This window comes from Quercus suber, unplaced genomic scaffold (assembly GCF_002906115.3).
Source record: "Quercus suber isolate HL8 unplaced genomic scaffold, Cork oak 2.0 scaffold_783, whole genome shotgun sequence".
Taxonomy (NCBI): Eukaryota; Viridiplantae; Streptophyta; class Magnoliopsida; order Fagales; family Fagaceae; genus Quercus; species Quercus suber.
The window spans coordinates 263898-282616 of NW_027070219.1; the positions used below are offsets into that span (position 1 = coordinate 263898).

General features: G+C 34.3%; 1 protein-coding gene across 8 annotated transcripts in view; it reads left to right on the forward strand.

Moving 5' to 3' along the window:
- Positions 1 to 18719, forward strand: part of LOC112017483 (calcium-transporting ATPase 10, plasma membrane-type) — an 80398-nt gene that overhangs the window by 44337 nt on the left and 17342 nt on the right. For 3 of the 8 annotated variants that reach the window (XM_065767195.1, XM_065767194.1, XM_065767193.1), the window contains 13 exons: positions 2452 to 2513; positions 5740 to 5874; positions 6557 to 6719; positions 7889 to 8005; positions 8098 to 8137; positions 10059 to 10180; positions 10287 to 10418; positions 10543 to 10632; positions 13065 to 13134; positions 14090 to 14160; positions 14248 to 14331; positions 14420 to 14497; positions 14587 to 14658. In XM_065767195.1, the coding sequence (XP_065623267.1) occupies positions 6561 to 6719; positions 7889 to 8005; positions 8098 to 8137; positions 10059 to 10180; positions 10287 to 10418; positions 10543 to 10632; positions 13065 to 13134; positions 14090 to 14160; positions 14248 to 14331; positions 14420 to 14497; positions 14587 to 14658 (1035 nt within the window). In that variant the 5' untranslated portion in view covers positions 2452 to 2513; positions 5740 to 5874; positions 6557 to 6560. Of the gene's footprint in view, positions 1 to 2191; positions 2210 to 2369; positions 2514 to 5739; positions 5875 to 6556; positions 6720 to 7888; positions 8006 to 8097; positions 8138 to 10058; positions 10181 to 10286; positions 10419 to 10542; positions 10633 to 13064; positions 13135 to 14089; positions 14161 to 14247; positions 14332 to 14419; positions 14498 to 14586; positions 14659 to 18719 lie in introns of those variants that run through there. The other 5 variants (XM_065767198.1, XM_065767199.1, XM_065767196.1 and 2 more) reach the window with 5 other exon arrangements.

Below are 18719 nucleotides of genomic sequence, written 5' to 3' on the forward strand. Positions count from 1 at the left end.
AAATCACAATAAATTTCAGCAAAAATTTGCAATTTCAACTAAAAATTTGTAGTTTTCGGTGAAGTTTTGTAATTTCCAGTGAACTTTACCATTGACCGAACCGACCTGAACACCACCCGAACCCAAAACCGACTCAACCGATTGACATCGGCGGTCGATTTTGGGTCCCTCTGCCCTCCACCCAACGTCAGCAGGTTGGGTCTGGGCTTGGTCCAAAACCAACCTAGCCCGACTCGTGGATAGCCTAGATACAACACATTCAAAGAAGTTTGAAATATGCTTACTTCCCAGTATTTTGATCTGGTAGTGCAAGAGAGTATAATCTTATGATTGCCCTGTATCAACCCCGACAAGAACCTGGCGAAAGTGTTACTACCTTCCAAAGTTGCATGCGTTTCCCCTAAAGATCAATTGGCATTATTTGAATCTATCATCAAGACACTATGTAAGACCAAAGTTATATCAGTGCACATCACAAAAGAGTGCGCCTGTATCAATTCTTCATGGGTATACGTTATGAGTTTGAAACTATGCACATCTAACTATTCTATCACACTTCTTTACCTTTCGTTACTCAAGTGGTCAATGAGCTGGACATAATTCTTAAATTTTTAGTCAAGGTACCACTCAAATTCCAACACTTCTTCCACACGTACGCGTATGCAACCAAGTTTGAACATGTACGCATTAGTTGGGCAATAGATAGACTATTGCATAAATACTGTGTGTTAAAATAGTTAGATATTGAAAATAAAATTAATGTGAAGTAACAGTTTTTTTCTTTTAATTCCAAAATTTATGAAAAAAAAAAAAAAAAAAGTCAAAATGACGTCGTTTTGGCTCACTTAACAGCAGCAGATAACTGAGGTCTAACGGAATACTGAATTGACAACAATTGAAAGTTAGAAGACTAAAATGATGAAACTAAAAGTTAAAAAATTGAAATGAAAAATACTAAAAATTAAAGGACCAATCTTACATTTTTGTCTATTTTTTTTAACACGCAAATTCATAAGTGGAAACCCCTTTAAGTTTAAACTTGTACCAACGTAGGTATAGTTGATGCGTGTGGGTATTGTTGTTGTTGTTGTTGTTGTTGTTGTTTTTTATTTTTTTTATTTTTATTTATGTTTGTAGTGTATATATATGTGTGACTTTAACCGTTTAACGATGCTCGTTCAGTTTTCGAAGACAATGCAAGCTGCAACAATGTTTTTGGTGAGAACAGGAAGGGGCAGAGCTATAGCATAGATGGCCCCCCAAAATTTTAAAAAATTAATTTATATTATTTATAAGTATTAAAACTTAAAATATTTAGCTACAAAAATAGAAGTTGAACTCTCCAAATGTGTGAGTTAGTCCAATAATGCTCTTAAAAACTATTAAAATTTGTCAATTGGTCTAGTAGTTATAAAGAGAAGATAGTTTTTGTTTTCTCTAATTCATTTTTTGTACATGTTTAATATCAAACTAGACAACTTTTGTATACTCATTTGAGTTTAAAAGATAGTAAGTCCTTCTAAAAAATTATCTTGCAAATAAACATATTTGAAAGTTGTTAATTTTATATATAATATATTTATAAATTATGACCTAGTATCAAAATTAAAATATTAATATTTATATTTATGTACGTACGTTTGAACATGGTACGATAGTTTAATTTGATTCGAAACTAATATATTAATACCAAAATTTAGCCAAACAAAAAATTCTAACTTTGCCTCGGGAAGACAAGAATATAATAAGAACACTACCGCTAGTATTGGATCAGCATCAGGTGCAATAGCTAGGGTATTGCACCTGGTGCAATACCTCAATTTCCTTCACAATTTTTTTAACTTTTTTCATTTTTTAACTTTAACTTTTTTATTTTTTTTTAATATATTTTATTTAATGGCTGAGATTGAAAGTTGCAAAGCAACTTTCAATCTCATCCTTTAATAAGGTATTGCACCAGGTGCAATACCCTAGGCATTGCACCTGATGTGAATCCAATGCGTTTCACATGAATTTGTGTCAGATTGTCAATGAGGCAATTGACAAAAATGCATGTCTCCACGTATACTCTTTCTTTTCATAAAATGCGTGTCTACATCTTTCTTGCCGGCTTGCCGCAAATCTTTTCCTCTTCCACTTTCCCAAAAATGCGAATCTCAGTCATCTCTCTCTCTTTTTTTTTTTTTTGAAGAAATGCATTCATCTCAAAGTAAATTTTAATAATCAGCAGTACTATAGATGTCTTCTAATCTTCTCTCATTTAATAATTAGCACGATGAATCCACTCATTTATAGTTTTTAATCTCATTTAAAGTGCGGATCAATATATGGGATCTTTTCAAATACATCTTTTTGATGCATATATGAAGATTTTAAAGAAGAAAATATAAATATTGGAGTTGGATTGATAGAGGAAGAGGCATCTCATAAGCTCGATATTTGGCGATGCAGGGGTTATTGTGATTTTTCTTTCAACACCCAAGATAATCTATTCGAGCAACTGAAAGCTAAAGGTATGTATCTCAGTGGACTTCTCATGCACTTTTATTTCATTAGAAAGTTTGTGAGTTGCCATAGATATTTGGTCTGAATATTAAAATCGTCCAAGTATGATTTTACTTTTCACCAAAACATAACCGAAAGGAAATATTGCTTCTTCCCCCACTTGCTCCCTCCCTCTCTCTGGGTTACTAGCTATATTCAATTTCCACCGGAATTTGTTTAATTATTATTTATTGCTTAAAGTTAAATGCTTTGTTTTTTTTGGTTATATAATTACAAATTTTTAGATAATCAGAATCTTGCAATTAAAAATTTCAAGTTTAGGAAATTTCAATTTAAACTATTTTTTTTCTTAAGATGAAATTATACCCCAAATAAAGCAAAGCATTCACGCACGATTGCTTATTTTTCTATAGATTTCAGAGTTTTAGGTCCTGTTTGGTGAGTGAGTTTTAATTCATATTTTCACATTTTAAATAATATTACACACATTTTCACACACCTTTTTACCCGCATAATATATCAAAAACATTCAAAAAAAAACATAACTCATACTCCTCTCCCAAACACCCCCTTTATTCTTTCGGCTATAAATGAAATTGCTCTCATTCATTATTCCCAAATTCGATGACCAAACGGGTTTTGGTATTCACTGTTCAGCCACGTTTATGATTTTGAGTGCAGCAATCCAGTCCAGTCTCTTATATGAAAATCAATTTCCATAAAATATCAGTTGTGAAAGGTGAATAGTTATCTATATAGTTTTAAAAATCTGAACAGTCAAAATACCAAAAATAGGTTCGGTTTCTGATTGAACGGGCAGTTTTCATAGTTTTTTACTAGACCGGTTCAGTGTACAATTTCTGGTTCAACCGGCCGATAAGGTCCGGTTTTTAAAAACCATGATCAATACCAATCTATATATCTATATTCCACCACTCTATATGATAATAATTTGATAACTTGGGTGCATATGGTCACATGATTAAATGCCAGAAACATAGGTGAATGGTATAAATTCATGGTCTATGGCAAACAGTAGTGAATTGGCTAGGTTTGAGTGACAATACTACTGCATGCATGATCGGACTCTAGGGCTTAGTAAGGTTTTCAGTCTTGGACTGGGAGGTCGGATTGTGAAAATTAAAAACCGAGATGAAAATCGGTTTTTTAGGTATAAAGAACCGAAATTTTTGTTAATTCTGTGAACCCTTAAAACCGGAGTTAGACCACACGAATTGGTGGCAAGAACCGTGCGGTCCAACCCCTTAGCAATTTTTTTATTTTTTATTTTATAAAAACAACTTAACAAAATTTTATTCTACTTAATTAAATTATCCATCTCTTACAATGAATAATAAAAAAATTATAATTAAAATCTTTCAAAGATATTCAACTTTACTTCAAAAATTAATCATAAATTTTAATGTTTTCATGGTTATTATTTTATTTTATTAACTTTCTTATTTAATTATTAAATATATTCTTGAAAATAATTAAATTTCCCTCACATATATAAATATATTGTCAATTTTGTTAGTTTTATAAATTTAATATCTATATTTAGACTTTAATTGATTATTAAATTAATTATGACGTCATCACAGATTGACCTCGGTTTGGTCTTAAAAATCTTGAATCTCTCCCTTTTATGATTCAATGAAAGGTCAAAGTCTGAAAATCTTAGGGCTTAGTATGCATGTTGCCTAGAGTATATGGTCCTTTTCGATAAGCTGTTGATTGATTATGATACAGTGGTACGTGCTTGTTAAGTTTTGAATCAATTGAAACTAAGCAGTTTTAATTTGATTAAGTTAGTTTCTGATAAGTACAATGATATTAGAATAAGCTTTAAAATATTGAAAACTCATCGAAGAGTTCTATCTAAAACAGCTTCTTATTTATAACAATCCCATTAATCTCATTGAAAGCAAAATCGGGTAGACCATGATTGATATCTTTTTCCCTGCCCAAGAAAGAAAGCCCTCCCTTTCAGTATGAACTTAACAAGTGTCATCTGCATCAGCTGTGTCATGATAACTACACTCCCACGTATTCCTTGTGACTATTCGTTTAAAAAAACAAAAACCCAACTCAACACGCATTCCCCACCGCCTTTCTGCAACACACCAGCCATGTGGGGGTGATGATAGTATCAAAGATATATATCATGCAGATTGCATGTTGTACATCTGTCATTACTTGCTTTACTGGTTCCACCAATCAGGCCGTGACTCTCAACAATATGACCGAAAGGATTCGAAAATTACGCACTTGGTCTACATCCCATTTTTGGAAAATATCCTTTTCCGTTTTTAGATCGAATCACTATTAGTCATTGCCGTGTACAATACATTACAACAAAAGAATAATGCATTTTGTATTTTTTGTTTTTGTTTTTTTAAACACACACAAGAAAGAGGGGAGGAAGTTTCGCAGAAGAGTAACTATGATTGCGTAAGGGGCAAGAAATTAATCTTAGAAAGTAAAATAATTCTCTTTTTATTTTTTTTATTACCTTTTAATTCTTTTTAATTTAAAAAGCCTTTAGATATTATTAATGGGATGGCCTAAGCCACGTATAAGGGTTTTCAAAAGAAAAAGACGCTTATAAATTTGTTTAAAAAAATATATATGAATTTTGTTAATAGATCCCTTAAGGGAATTCTTTTAAAAAATGCTTTAAGACACTTTTTATATGAAAAGAAAAGAAAAACTGATTTTTTTTGATAATTTTTTTTTATATTTATCATAATATTAAAATTCTTCTAAAACAGTTTATTAATAATTGTCCTAAGATTAGTGGTTAACTAGACCTATATCAATTAGTTTTTTTTTAGATACAAGACTTTTAATAATTTAAATATAAGAATTATTTTAGTGACATTAGAACTAATAATAAGTAATAAATATAATAATAATAATAATTTTGATTACTAGAAACATATACGTTATAATTTTATTTTTGAGACATTACTTTTTTTTTTTTAAGATTGGCTTGAAGTTTTAAAAAATGAATTATATTAACAGTTGTTCTTAAAGTAATTATTAATAAATTATTTTAAGAAATTGTTGACATAATTTTTATAAAAAATAGAAAAAACGGTAAAAAAAAAAATTCTTTTCTTTTCTTATTAAAATTTTCCAAAAATAGCTCACTACCAAATATTTTTAGACATCTATTAACAATTTTCTTAATATATATTATACTTTTAACTTTTTTTTTACTGCTTACAGCAGTGGATTGCAGAGGAAGAAGAAGAAGAAGAAGACTAGACGAAAAGGTCAAGTGGTAGGTAGAACAGCAGCAGAAAATTTGGCTACTGGTTTTTTCTTTTTCGGGAAGAAAATTTGAAAAACAAAACCGATCAGGTAAGGCTAGGTGAACTACCATTCCCTCTGTATACTTGCTTTTAGTGTTTGTTTGGCTACTGTGTATAAATTTATTGTTTATAAAAAAAAAAAAAATGAAGAATTCAAACAGAAAAACCCTTAAACAATAGTATAGATTATTAAACCATTTCAAACTGAATTTTTTTTTGGTTAAAAGGGATATATATATACACATATATGTGTGTAAAAAAAAAACCAACTAACTGTTTACCCACAGCAGAGATGGGCTTATCAGCCTACAAAAGGAACCGATATGAGATTTATTCATGCCTTTTTCAGAAAAAATAAGCAATTTCAAACCGACTTTAGCTTTATTGATTTTGAATATAATATAATATTTCCTTTTGGAGGAAAACGACCCTATAAAAAGGCAGCACCTCTGGTGCGCGTTTTTCCTTTTTTTTTTCTTCTTTTTTTTCTTTAGAACCCTAATATCTGTCTGGCGAGTGAGAAAGTGCAAGAACAGCGAGTGAAAAACTGGGGAAAAAAAAATATATTTCAGATTTGAGAGAGAGAGAGAGAGAGTGTTTTACTGTTTGTTTGAATATTCGATTTCGCATGGTGATAGTGAATCATTGTTAGTGAAGTGATAAGTGTGATGTATGAGTGGTGAAAAGAGAGTGAAGTGAGAAATCTGACGGTGCCATCTCTCCTGCGACAGTGATATGAGTCTCTTTAAGGGCTCGCCGTACCGCCGGCACAGGAACAACAACGACGTTGAGTCCGGCGGAGGAAGCCGCGGCGATGAAGACGAAGAGTCTTCGGATCCTTTCGATATTACCAGCACTAAGAATGCCTCCATCGCTCGTCTCCGAAAATGGAGGGTACGTTTTTTTTTTTTTTTTTTCTCAACTCTATTTCTATTTTTGGCCAATCTTGTATTTGAAATTGGAATTGTGCACTTTTTCAATTGCTTTGTGTTACTAAATTCTGAGGCCAATTAATGTAACTGGCAAAATAAATGTTTATTTGATTCACCAGGAAAGTTCTGAACAAAAATAATGTGTTTGTGTTTATAGTAATGTTTTTAATTAACTTTTTGTTATATCATGCTTATTTAGGAAACGTTAATCAGTATTAGTAGTAATCTTGATGGATTACCTGGTAACTGGTGCCCGTGTAAGAGTACAGTGAGGATTGTTGTACGGTATGCTATGCAATGTTCAACTAATCTGAGTGAAGTTCTCTTATGTTGGCCAGATGCTTATATATGCAGCAAATAAGATTTCATTTATGGCAAGAAGCAAACAAATATGTTTGAGTAATAATCAAATTAACATCTAAAATTAAGGTTGTAATTATATAGTGCATCATGCCGAGTATTTTCATTTCCAAGTAGCAGCTGACCTTTTTCATAAATTTCTTTATGTAATCTTACTGTATTCTAGCAGTAATGGCAAGTTTGACTCTGTATCTTATCTTTCTTTATAATTAGGGGGTGTTAAGTGAATTTTCTGTTGGTTGCTCAATTTACTCTGTCTTGATTAGAAGACAATGCTCCTCAACATTTGGGCTACTCAACTTAATGTACTAGCAAATAAGTGTTTGTTGATTCACTAGGAAAGTTTTGAACAAAAAAAGTGTGTTTGTGTTTATGGTAATGTTTTTAACAAACTTTTTGTTATATCATGCTTCTTTAGGAAACATTAATCAGTATTAGTAGCAAACACGATTTCATTTATGGAAAGAAGCAAACAAATAGGTTTGAGAAATACTCAAATTAGCATAAAAAATTATGGTTGTAATTATATAGTGCATCATACTGAGTATTTTCATTTCCAAGTAGCAGCTTATCTTTTTCATAAATTTCTTTATGTAATCTTACTGTATTTGGGCAGTAATGGCAAGTTTGACTCTGTATTTTATCTTTCTTTATATTTAGTGGGTGTTAAGTGAATTTTCTGTTGGTTGCTGAATTTACTGTGTCTTGATTAGAAGACAATGCTCCTTAACATTTGGGCTACCTACTCAACCTTTTTTTTTTCATCCGTAGCAAGCGGCACTTGTGCTAAATGCTTCTCGTCGATTTCGTTACACCTTGGACCTGAAAAGGGAAGAAGAGAAGCAGCAACTGATGAGGAAAGTTAGAGTACATGTTGAAGCCATACGAGTAATATATTTCCTCAAACCTGATTTTCTTGTACGATGTTTAGTGTTTACAGCTGTAATGTATCTTTGAATTTATGAAATTGGCTGTATTAGGCTGCAAATCTTTTCAAGGCGGCTGGGGCACAAAGGAATGGTACATCTACTTATGTCCTTTCTTGTTCTTTATATATAGCAGTTATTATATTATCAAATCTGAATGCTACTTGTTTTGGCTTTATAGTGTCTGTCCCTTCTCTCTAGTTATTCCTTACCTTTTGCTACCGCAATTTCTCTTATCTGCATTAATCTTTTGGTTTTCCCTTTTTTTGTTTGTGTTTGAGGTTCGCTTTTAGGGAAGATTTTATAAATTTATCTCTAATACAAATTATGCCGTCTTGGTTTCTGTCAGCTGTTTTTTATTTCTTATTAAATCACTGATCCATAACTTGTTGCTCAGAAGAATTATTAAATTTCTCTGTCTTGTTCTTGCTGGTTTTGTAATTAGTATTTTTTACTCTTAATTTTTAAACAGTTATTTTTCTTCTTTAGCACAAATTGTGGCAACAGGGTCATGAAGAGCGACAAGTACAGTCTGGCTTATGTGTTAGGCAGTCAATCTAATGGAATAATTGAGACTAAAAAATGGAATCCAGTGTACATAGTTTGCTTTAATTGCTTGGATTTTGCTTCAAAAATCCTTTCTTTCTAAATTGTCTCACAATTTTTGTTAGCATAATCAGCTGGAGAGCATTTATTTTTTTGATAAGTAATAGGAATTTAATGATATAGAAATGAGGACTCTATGTTCATGATGGTGAACACAAAGTATAAAATCAAATCAAAAGAGTAACTAATAGAATGCTGGAAATGCAGTGTGTAAACCCCAAATCCGAGACCAATCAAACAGGGTCCGGATTAGCAAGGACTTCAAATGCTCAAAAGGTCTCTTAACATCCTCAAAAATTGTAGCTGTTTTGTTCCATCCCCACTAACCACATTAGACACGCTCGCACTAAATTCCAAACATCCGAGAAATGCTTCCCCAATCAATTTTGCGAACCAAACCGAAGATAGACGACCCTCTCCAGTATCACCCACTGAATACCAAACATCTAGAACACTACACTCCACAATGGATGAGCAACCTCACAATGAAGCAAGAGATGATCCTCCTATTCCCCACAATAACAACACATACAACAATGATTGACTAGGGAAAAATTCCTCTTAACAAGATTATCAGTTGTGAGAATCTGATCCCACACTGCTGTCCACTGAAAGAAAGACACCCTGTTTGGGGCCTTAACACACCAAATGGTCTTCCAAGGGAAATAAATAGTGAGGGTACCACAAGTAGAATTATGAAGACCTTGACCTATGAAGCTGTGGTTACTAGTTCAAATTCCTTTCCCCTCTCATTTGGGCCAAACCTTATAAAAAGAATTTAAAAAAATTTAAAAAAATTCATGCTAATTTGTTTGTTTTGTTTTGTTTTTTCCCACCAGTCTGTGTTGCTGAGGGCCTTCTATAGGTTTATTGTTGGAGACTGTTTCTTTCTTCAGGACAACAACCTTGTTTTTTGGTTTCTTCTTGTACCAGACATATTATCAACTGGGTTACCCATATTTTATGAATATTTTATATAACTGCTTCAATTTTTTTAGTCTTCTTGAAGGGCAATTTAGCCCTACCTTCTTGTTGCCTATGCTGGTGTGAGATCATTTATGTGTAGCCAGATCTTAAGATGTGGCAGGATTCAAGTTCATATTTAATTATCATTTATGTTGGACTTATTTTTTGAACTTTTGATGCATCTCCTTATGCCATGGTGCTATATTATCTTTATCTAAATTGCCTGTTTTCTACAGTTACTTTGAGTTCCATGTGGATTTGTAGTTGCATTATTATTATTTTTTATAATTCGATAATTGGGGTTGGGGGGATTTGAACCCTAGATGGCTCCGTAGGAAACACCAAGAGATGCCAATTGAGCTACAAGGCTCTTGGCTGATATTTTAGTTGCATTCTTGTTGTATCCTACTTGTACACAAGATTATTTATTTGTTGTCTTCAAGTGACAGGAACAGTAGAAGCATCTCCACCTCCACCTGCTGGTGGTCATTTTGCAATTGGACAAGAGCAGCTTGCCATAATGTCACGGGATCATGATATTTCAGCACTGCAGCAGTGTGGAGGGGCAAGTTTGCAACTGAATTATCTTTTTATTTTATCTGATTTTTGTATTGTTAGTACTTAGTTAAGTTTAGTTATATATATTATTTGCTTCCCTACCTTTACATCAGGTCAAAGGACTATCAGAATTGTTAAAAACAAATTTAGAGAAGGGTATTAAAGGTGATGATGCTGATTTGCTGAAGAGGAAGAATGCATTTGGATCAAATACATATCCTAAGAAAAAAGGGAGGAGTTTTTGGGTAAATTCATCACCAATTTGATCTTTTAACACTCATTTGTTTTTTTTTTTAGTGCTATTTACTTTACCTTTGTTGAAGAAGAGAATACAAGATGATTGTACTTATTTATTTTGCTGTCTCTTAGAGGTTTCTTTGGGAAGCTTGGCAAGACCTCACATTAATCATATTGATAGTCGCTGCTGCAGCCTCTTTGGCACTTGGTATAAAGTCTGAGGTGAGTTTTCAATTTCATAATTAATTAGATAACTCTCCCTAGCTATAATGGATAAAAATTGATCAGTCTCAGACTGATCAATTTCCTGAGCGTTTATTCGATGGGGCTTGAACTCTTCTCTTGGGTCTCAAGTCTATTTTGCTTCGCACACTGCATGAATGGCTGGCTGTTTGGTTTTGTCCTTCTTGTACTGATTTGTTTACATTTTTAGATGCTTGTTCACTTAGATGATGGTCATATTGGTGTCAGCATTCACAACTTGTGGATGCAGTCTGCCCTGGTATTCTTCTAATAGAGTTGTGGTGTATTGTTCCACTGCAAGACAATTATCTTTGTCTTCTTGTTGCATTTTAGAATTATGTGAGCCACATCCTTCTATTCTTTATTAAGAAACCAAGTGTGTTGATAAAACCTAAGAGTTAGCTGTTGAGACATATCTATGCTACGCAAATACATGTCGTAGCTCACATTAAAATGTGTGGTGAATGTTGCCCGTGGTCCCCTTGTTCTTTTGCAATCTGTAAATTGTTATTTTTAACTTGGAGATTTTATTTATTTATTATAGATAATATATTTTTATTGATATGGAGGAGAGACATCATTTACACAAGGTGTGTACACAAAGTGCTCCTAAAGAATTGCATTCTAACAGAGAATAAAATCTACAAGGAAATTCATATCACTAGTTCCGATATTACTCGACCACTAGAACAATAATATCAAATCCAACGTTTTCAACTACATAAGTGAGACCTGCAGTCCACTAACTATGTGATTGCCCCTCTCCCCTTGTATCAACCCACACTAAACGTAATGCTATGAAATTTTAAATTCCAAAAGTTTCTATATTTTAAACCACAATATAAGATCTCCCAATCAAATTTATTTAGTCATGAAATCAAATCATGCGGTAATCCATCTATCTCCAAAATAACTAAATGATCTAAACCCCACAAGATTAAACATAGACAAAAATCCCAAATAAATCCTAACGAAGGAATGTCCAAAATAAAATTTAATTTCAAATGCATAATGGAATTCTCCAAGAGTGACTATACACTTGAAATCTTAATGATAGGACACTTGAAGGAAAAACGATCACGCTAGGAGGGCAGTTATGGTTGGGGTGAGGAATTTTAATCAAGTTTTCCTGGGGAAATGATTGTGGTGTTAAAGAGGAGGAAAATAATTTCTATAGAAGGGAAATATGGGGATGCATGGTGCCATTGGACCATGGATAAGGTTAGAACTACTCACTGTTGGGGATTTTGGAAGAGTACGAGTATGATGGGATGGATTTGTGACCTATTTGTTCATGTGGTTGGAGATGGATATAGGGTAAGATTCTGGTATGATACTTGGTGTGGTGATCATACTGAAAGAGTTGTATCCTTAGTTGTCCTCCATCACAGTTGACAAAGATTTATTAGTTTCTTCATGTTTGGAACAAGTTGTTGGATGGAATGTTTTAGTCAGTTTAGTCTTTCCTTGACATCCTATATTCCAATATTCCATGTGGTGGTGTTCATGATCTTTTGAGTGGCAATGAAAAGTTTGATGTGAAATCATATTATGAAGTTGTTCATGGATTACCATAGAAGCGTATATGGCATGCTAAGACACCAAAGAGAAGCTTTTGTTGTTTGGAAAGCAGCCTTTGATAAGATCCTGCGGGGGATAACCTTATCAAAAAAAGGTATTCCTTTGGTAAGTCAGTGTTGCATGTGCTTTGGTTCCCTCTATTTATTTATTTTAATGAAGTTTTATTACTTATAAAAAAAAAACATAAAAAAGTACAATGAAATTCTTAATTTACCTTTGAGTTACCCAATTAAAGCATTCATAATTTTTGGTAAATTGGGTGATTAGATTAGGGCAAAATAAAGACTTCATTGATAAGCCAAGAACAAATAGGAACATTATCTCTTAGTCAAGGGCAAGTTAGTCCTCAAAATTAGGATAAACTCAATGACAAAATAGGGATTCCATTATATTTTTATATTTATCACAAATCTGAGAGAGGTGATTGTCATTTTTGTGAAACTTTGGGAATGACTGTCATTTCCTTATACTTTAAGCTGGTTGGTGTGATTTCCATTCTTTGTGTGGGTTTGGGGGGCTCCAAACTTCCTGGTGCACACATGATTTGTGCCCCTTTGCATTTTGTAGTAAGACTTTACAAATAGGTCAAGCTTCACTTTAAGAGCATCTAGACTGTTATTTCTGTTATGCTTTTGATCATTATTTGTTAGAGAGGTACACTTTCTCTCTTTCAGTTTGTTTTACTTTCCTTTTTGCCTTGTTTTAGTATGCTAGTTTCCTCTTTTATTTTTTGATAAGTAGTATGGTAGTTTCCACTTATTTAGTAACTGTGACATTTATCTTTATTTATCTCAAGAAACTGTGCCTTATTATTATTATTTTTTCTGAAGGGGATTAAGGAAGGATGGTATGATGGAGGCAGCATTGCCTTTGCTGTTATTCTTGTGATTGTTGTTACAGGTATTGAATGGAATGCTTCATTAAAAATATTTATTTTCTATTACATTAGAGGTTAAGTTTAATATGTTAGATTAATACCTCTATTAAATGTTCATTTTATTCAGCTCTAGTTGGTTTTATTTATTTTAGTTTTTCTTATGATTTTTAAAGATTCTTGCTTCTTTTTGACTAGATGTTGGGAAACATTTAAATGTTTTTAAAACAAGATGAATTGGAAGCACTGTAATTATCATTGTGTTCATGGAGGATAAAATTACAGCTGCTAAAAAGGACTGCTACACCATTCATTGAGCTTTTTTTGTTTCCTTTTTATTTTATTTTATTTAGTTTTATTTCTAGATATATACGGGCCAAAAAAACTCGTAAATGTTTAATGTTTGAAAACCAACCAATCAAGTGAAAATGTAATTCCTTCTTATCATTGAACATTATATTATACTTGTTAACATGTGCATTTGTTAATTTACCTGCTCGTCTTCCTAACAATTAAGGGATTTTTTTTTTTCTTTCAAGCTATAAATTCCCACAACTGTACGCCTGTTCCTTTTATATTTGCTGAAGCTCAAGTTTTATTCTGAATTCTTGTTATCTATTATTGTTCACTTTTTTAGTTTTAATCTGTTTTACTATGTGATGTTTTGTGTCTACAATTCTGTACAACAACTACAATAGCAAAGCCTTAGTTCCAAATTTTTTGGGTTCAGCTATGGATTGTCAATAAATTACTTAGGGTCGGCCACATCTTTACTTTTCTTCTATTCTATCCGAAGTTATGCTTTCTGTTAATTCTCTATGGATCTTTAATTCTTGATCTGTTTATCATATGCAATTTCTATATCCAATATATCTTGGAGGGGCTTACAAGTTGTCATGTTGATTGCCTCTATGGAAAGACAGTTGCACTTATTATTATTATTATTATTTTGCCATTTTTTTCTAATACTTTCCTCTACAGCTATAAGTGATTACAAACAATCTCTTCAGTTCCAAAGTCTAAATGAAGAGAAGCGAAATATCCATATGGAGGTTTGTTTCTATGACTTTTTGTGGTGCCCCCTCCCCCCCTCTCTTGTTCTTTTCTTTTTGGATTTGCACCTGAAGACACATGCATAGGTTATTCGAGGTGGCAGAAGAGTTGAAATCTCTATATATGACATAGTAGTTGGTGATGTTTTGCCTCTCAACATCGGTGATCAGGTACATGTTTCATTCTTGCTTTTATTGTTGTACACTACAGTCGTGCTTTAAATATTTTGTTGACTTGACATTCTAAATCTCTTCATAGGTTCCGGCCGATGGAGTATTAATTTCTGGTCACTCTCTCGCAATTGATGAATCAAGTATGACTGGGGAGAGCAAGATTGTAAGCATTTCTACCTATCTTGCACTTTTATTAATAATCATATTTTTCATTTTTAATGTTCCACACCCCCCCCCCCCCCCCCCCCCCAGGTACACAAGGATTCCAGAGATCCATTTCTGATGTCTGGCTGCAAAGTTGCTGATGGTAGTGGCACCATGCTGGTAAAATGATATTGTTTTTAGCTCTTTTCATTTCTTCACTGATTGTGTGTAGTGTTTTTCTTCATAAACTATATATATGTCATTCTCACATACTGTGTGTTTATATATATATATATATATATAAAATGATAGTTTAATATGTAGGAATGATTCTCTCCCCTGATTAACTATCTTTTCTGGAAAACTGAGGACCTTTTGATAAGAACTCGCCGTATTCTTACTGTTGATGGTAATTAAGTGTGTGAATTGTGCTTTGGAATAGCTGATTCAAGGTAGCCAGGCCTCCTAAGAATTAGAGAAAAGAATAAGAGAGAATAGAGAACAAGAAAGAGAAGAACTTGTGGGTTATTTAATTGATGCGTTACAATCTGTCGTTTCTGCTTTTAAGTAACTGCTACAAGCTCTTACAACTGTAACTAACAGCTCTAACTACTTCCTAACTGACTTAACAGAATATCTAACTAATCATATGCCATTAGTTTTGAAGCATGTGTCTAATTGATATGAGCATCAGCTTATTACTACCCCTTATATCAAGTGTTACAGCAGTATCTTTATATCAATAATGTTTACAGCATGTTAGTTATGACGTCAGCATACTAATGAGACAGTTTTTAATGATGAGTCTCTTAACATTCCTTTCCCCTTTAAAGCACCTTGCCCACAAGGTGAGGGAATTGAAGTTGCAGCTTGTGGAGAGACTCCCAGGTGGCATTCTCTGGAGAGGTGTCCTTCCATTGAACCAACACCTCAGTGATTGACCTGGATCTTAACTGCTTCACCCTATTGGAGAACAGCAACAGGCTCTGGTGCCAATTGACCTTCTGAATCAAGGGGAAAATTTGTGGCTGGTGTGACATGCTGTCATAGTTTAATTTTCAAACAGGAAACATGGAATATACAGGGTGGATGCCAGTCCCAGGTGGTAGTTTTAACTTATAAACCACTTACCCAATCTTCTGTAGGATCTGAAATGGGCCAAAGGACCTTGGTGCAAGCTTCCACCTACCCTGACCGGCCAAGGATTTCTATTTGTAAGGTTGCAAATTTAAATAAACCCAGTCTCCCACTTGAAAATGCCTTTCAGACCTGTGTTGGCTTGAAATTTCATCCCCTCTTGAGCCAGCAGTAAATTATGCTTAAGAGTAATCTGCTGCTTCAATTCGAGTTGACCAGGGATATAATTCTGCAGCTTGGGGGAGGGGTGAGCTTAAGAGATGTGTGAAAGTTGGTAATTAACCAATATTCAGCCAGTGGTAACCATTCAACCCATCTTTGAGGTCTATCACCCACAAAAGCTCTTAAGTATTGCTCAAGACTTCTATTCACCACCTCGGTTTGTCCATTAGACTGAGGGTGTTAAGGGGCTGTTTGGTTTTTTTTTTTTTTTTTTTTTTTTCATTACTTAATTTTCGTCACTTATCACTTAAAATACCCCAAATTCCTAACCCCACCCGTTTGGCAACTGTTTTCACTACACATCGCTCAAATATTTTAACCTTTTTGTGGGTCCCATACTTGAGTTGAGTGTCAGACCCTTTTATTATTTCAACAGAGTGCCTCTCCCCTTCACCCCTTCAACAGAGTGCCTCTCCCACCATTCTCTTCCTCTCTTATTAGCTCCAAAAAAATCAAAACTCAAAAAATTAAAGCAGAGAGCAAAGCACATAAAGCAAGCTCCGGCATCTATCATGTAGGCCGACATGGCGGCGCTCTGCGTCATGTGCGACTCCGATATCCGCTCGGAGTCCAAACAGCGCCGAACTCCACCTCTCAAGGTCCAAACAGCGCCAATCTCCACCTGACCGAGTCCAAACAGCGCCAATCCCCACCTTACCGGGTCCAAACAGCGCCGATCTCCACCCCTCTTCTCCGCCCCTTTCCTCTCTTTCATTTCTTACTTCTGGGTTTTGTTTGTGTTTGGAGAAGAAATTTTTAGATTTATTGTGTGGATGAACATGTTTGTGGGTTTGTGTTTGTTTGTTAGTGTGTATGATTGGTATCATGTGTTTAGGGGTTTGATTTTCTGGGTTTGAGAAATCGGTACCAACCATCTTCTTTTTTTGATAAAGTTACCCATGTGTTTATGTGAAGAAGAAAAGAAAGAAAAAAGAATGAAGAAGAAGAAAAAAAATGGCCATTGGAGCGAGTCTGTGAAGAAGAAAGAAAGAAGAAAACATGAGATCCAAAAAAAGCCGTTGAGTTGAGTGAGTCCGTGAAGAAGAAAGGAGAGAAAAAATAAAATAAAATAAAAGCAAGGACGTGACTTCTCTGATCGTGGGTCCCTTAGTGTATGTTTAATTACCAAAATGCCATTGGAAATTGAGTTTTGGAAACTAAAAACACCTCAAATGTGTTTTTAGTTTCAATAACTCATCACTCAAAAATCAGAGAATTGAGTGATGAAAACAAAAACTGGAAACAAATCCAAACATAGTTTTTTTTTATGGGACTCACATATTTTGAGTTATGAATGATGAAAACAGAGTTATGAGTTATGGAAATAGCAAATCCAAACAGCCTCTAAGCTATTGACAAAGCCAAATCCACACACTGTAATCTGAACTGCCCAGACCTGGAATGGGAAGTAAAAGTGGCATCCCTATCACTGACCAGGGTCACAAGCAAGCCATGTAACTTGAAGACATGCTGCATATACCCAGAGGCTACCTTTGCGGCTGTATAAGGGTGAGGATAAAGGCATGAAGTGCACATATTTGGTCAAGTGGTCCACTACCACCAGAATTAATGTAAGCCTTAAATGAAATCATGGCTAACATCAGTCCATGGTTTTGTTGGAATTGACAATGGTTGTAATAAACCTGCAGGGGTAGTAGTGTCAGACTTGATCCTTTGACAGATACTACATTCCTTAAAATGGAGGACTGGTGCCAACAGTTCATATGAGAGAAGAATTTGGGGGAAGATAAATTTTTTTTTTTTTTTTTTGTATTATAGCAGGCCATTATTCAAGGAAAAACCATTTGGATGGGGGTCACCTGATTCAATGGAATGTATCAACTTCTGTAAATTGACATCCAGCTGGTAAATGTCCTTTTGAGTATCAAGCCAAGTTTGATTTGGGACACAGCAAAAATAGAGTACAATCTTGCTGAAAGTCTGGTTGGCTGGTTTGTGAGTCTACTTTCACCACTCATGAGAGAGCATCAGCCACCCTTTTGTCACTTCCCTTCTTGTATTCCACTGAAAAGCCATAGCCCATGAGTTTAGTGATCCATATCTGCTGGGCCAGATTACCAACTCTTTTCTCCAACAGAAATTTCAAAATTTTTGGATCAGTCTTCACCTATGAAGCATGAACGCGGCTGGGAGGGTGTTGCAGCTGCCCGTGCATCAGTGTTTGTCTGAGCTTCTATTTTTTTTTTTTTTTCTCTCCTCGGATTCGTGACGACTCGGCTCGATTCGCACCAAACCGAGCCAATATCGGCCAGAATCATGCCGTATTAGCCGAATCAGGTCGTATTGGCCGACGACCGAAACGGTCGAAACGGATCGAAATGGCCGAAATTTGCCTTGAATCATGTCGGAACAGCCGAAATCGGCTTTGAATGATGCCCAAACATCCTAAATATGTCATTCCTCAATTTTATTTTGAATATTTGTTGCTTCTTTTGTGTTTTCTTTTTTGTTTTGTGTTTTGTTTTGTGTTTCTTGCCTTCTTCTTTCTTTATTTTGTGAATCAAGACATAGTAATGTGTTTTTTAAGAATATTTTAATAGTAAAAATATATAGAAAATATAAATAAAAATATTTTTAATAAATTTTTAATCGCCGCACCTGCACCCGAATCCAGAAACGCACTCGTGCTTCATAGATCTTCACAAGGAAAGGCCTGCCAAACAAGTTAGGCCTCCATTTCTACACTGTGGTAGCTAAGGCCAACAATTTATTTTCATAGGTGGACAAATGCGGGCTCTTCCCTTTAAGAGCTTGAATATGAAAAGTAATTGGCCTATGGTCTTGCATTGAAACAGCTTCAATCCCAAAGCCCAAAGCATCACACTCAATAAGGAATGGCTTGGAAAATCTGGAAGGGCCAA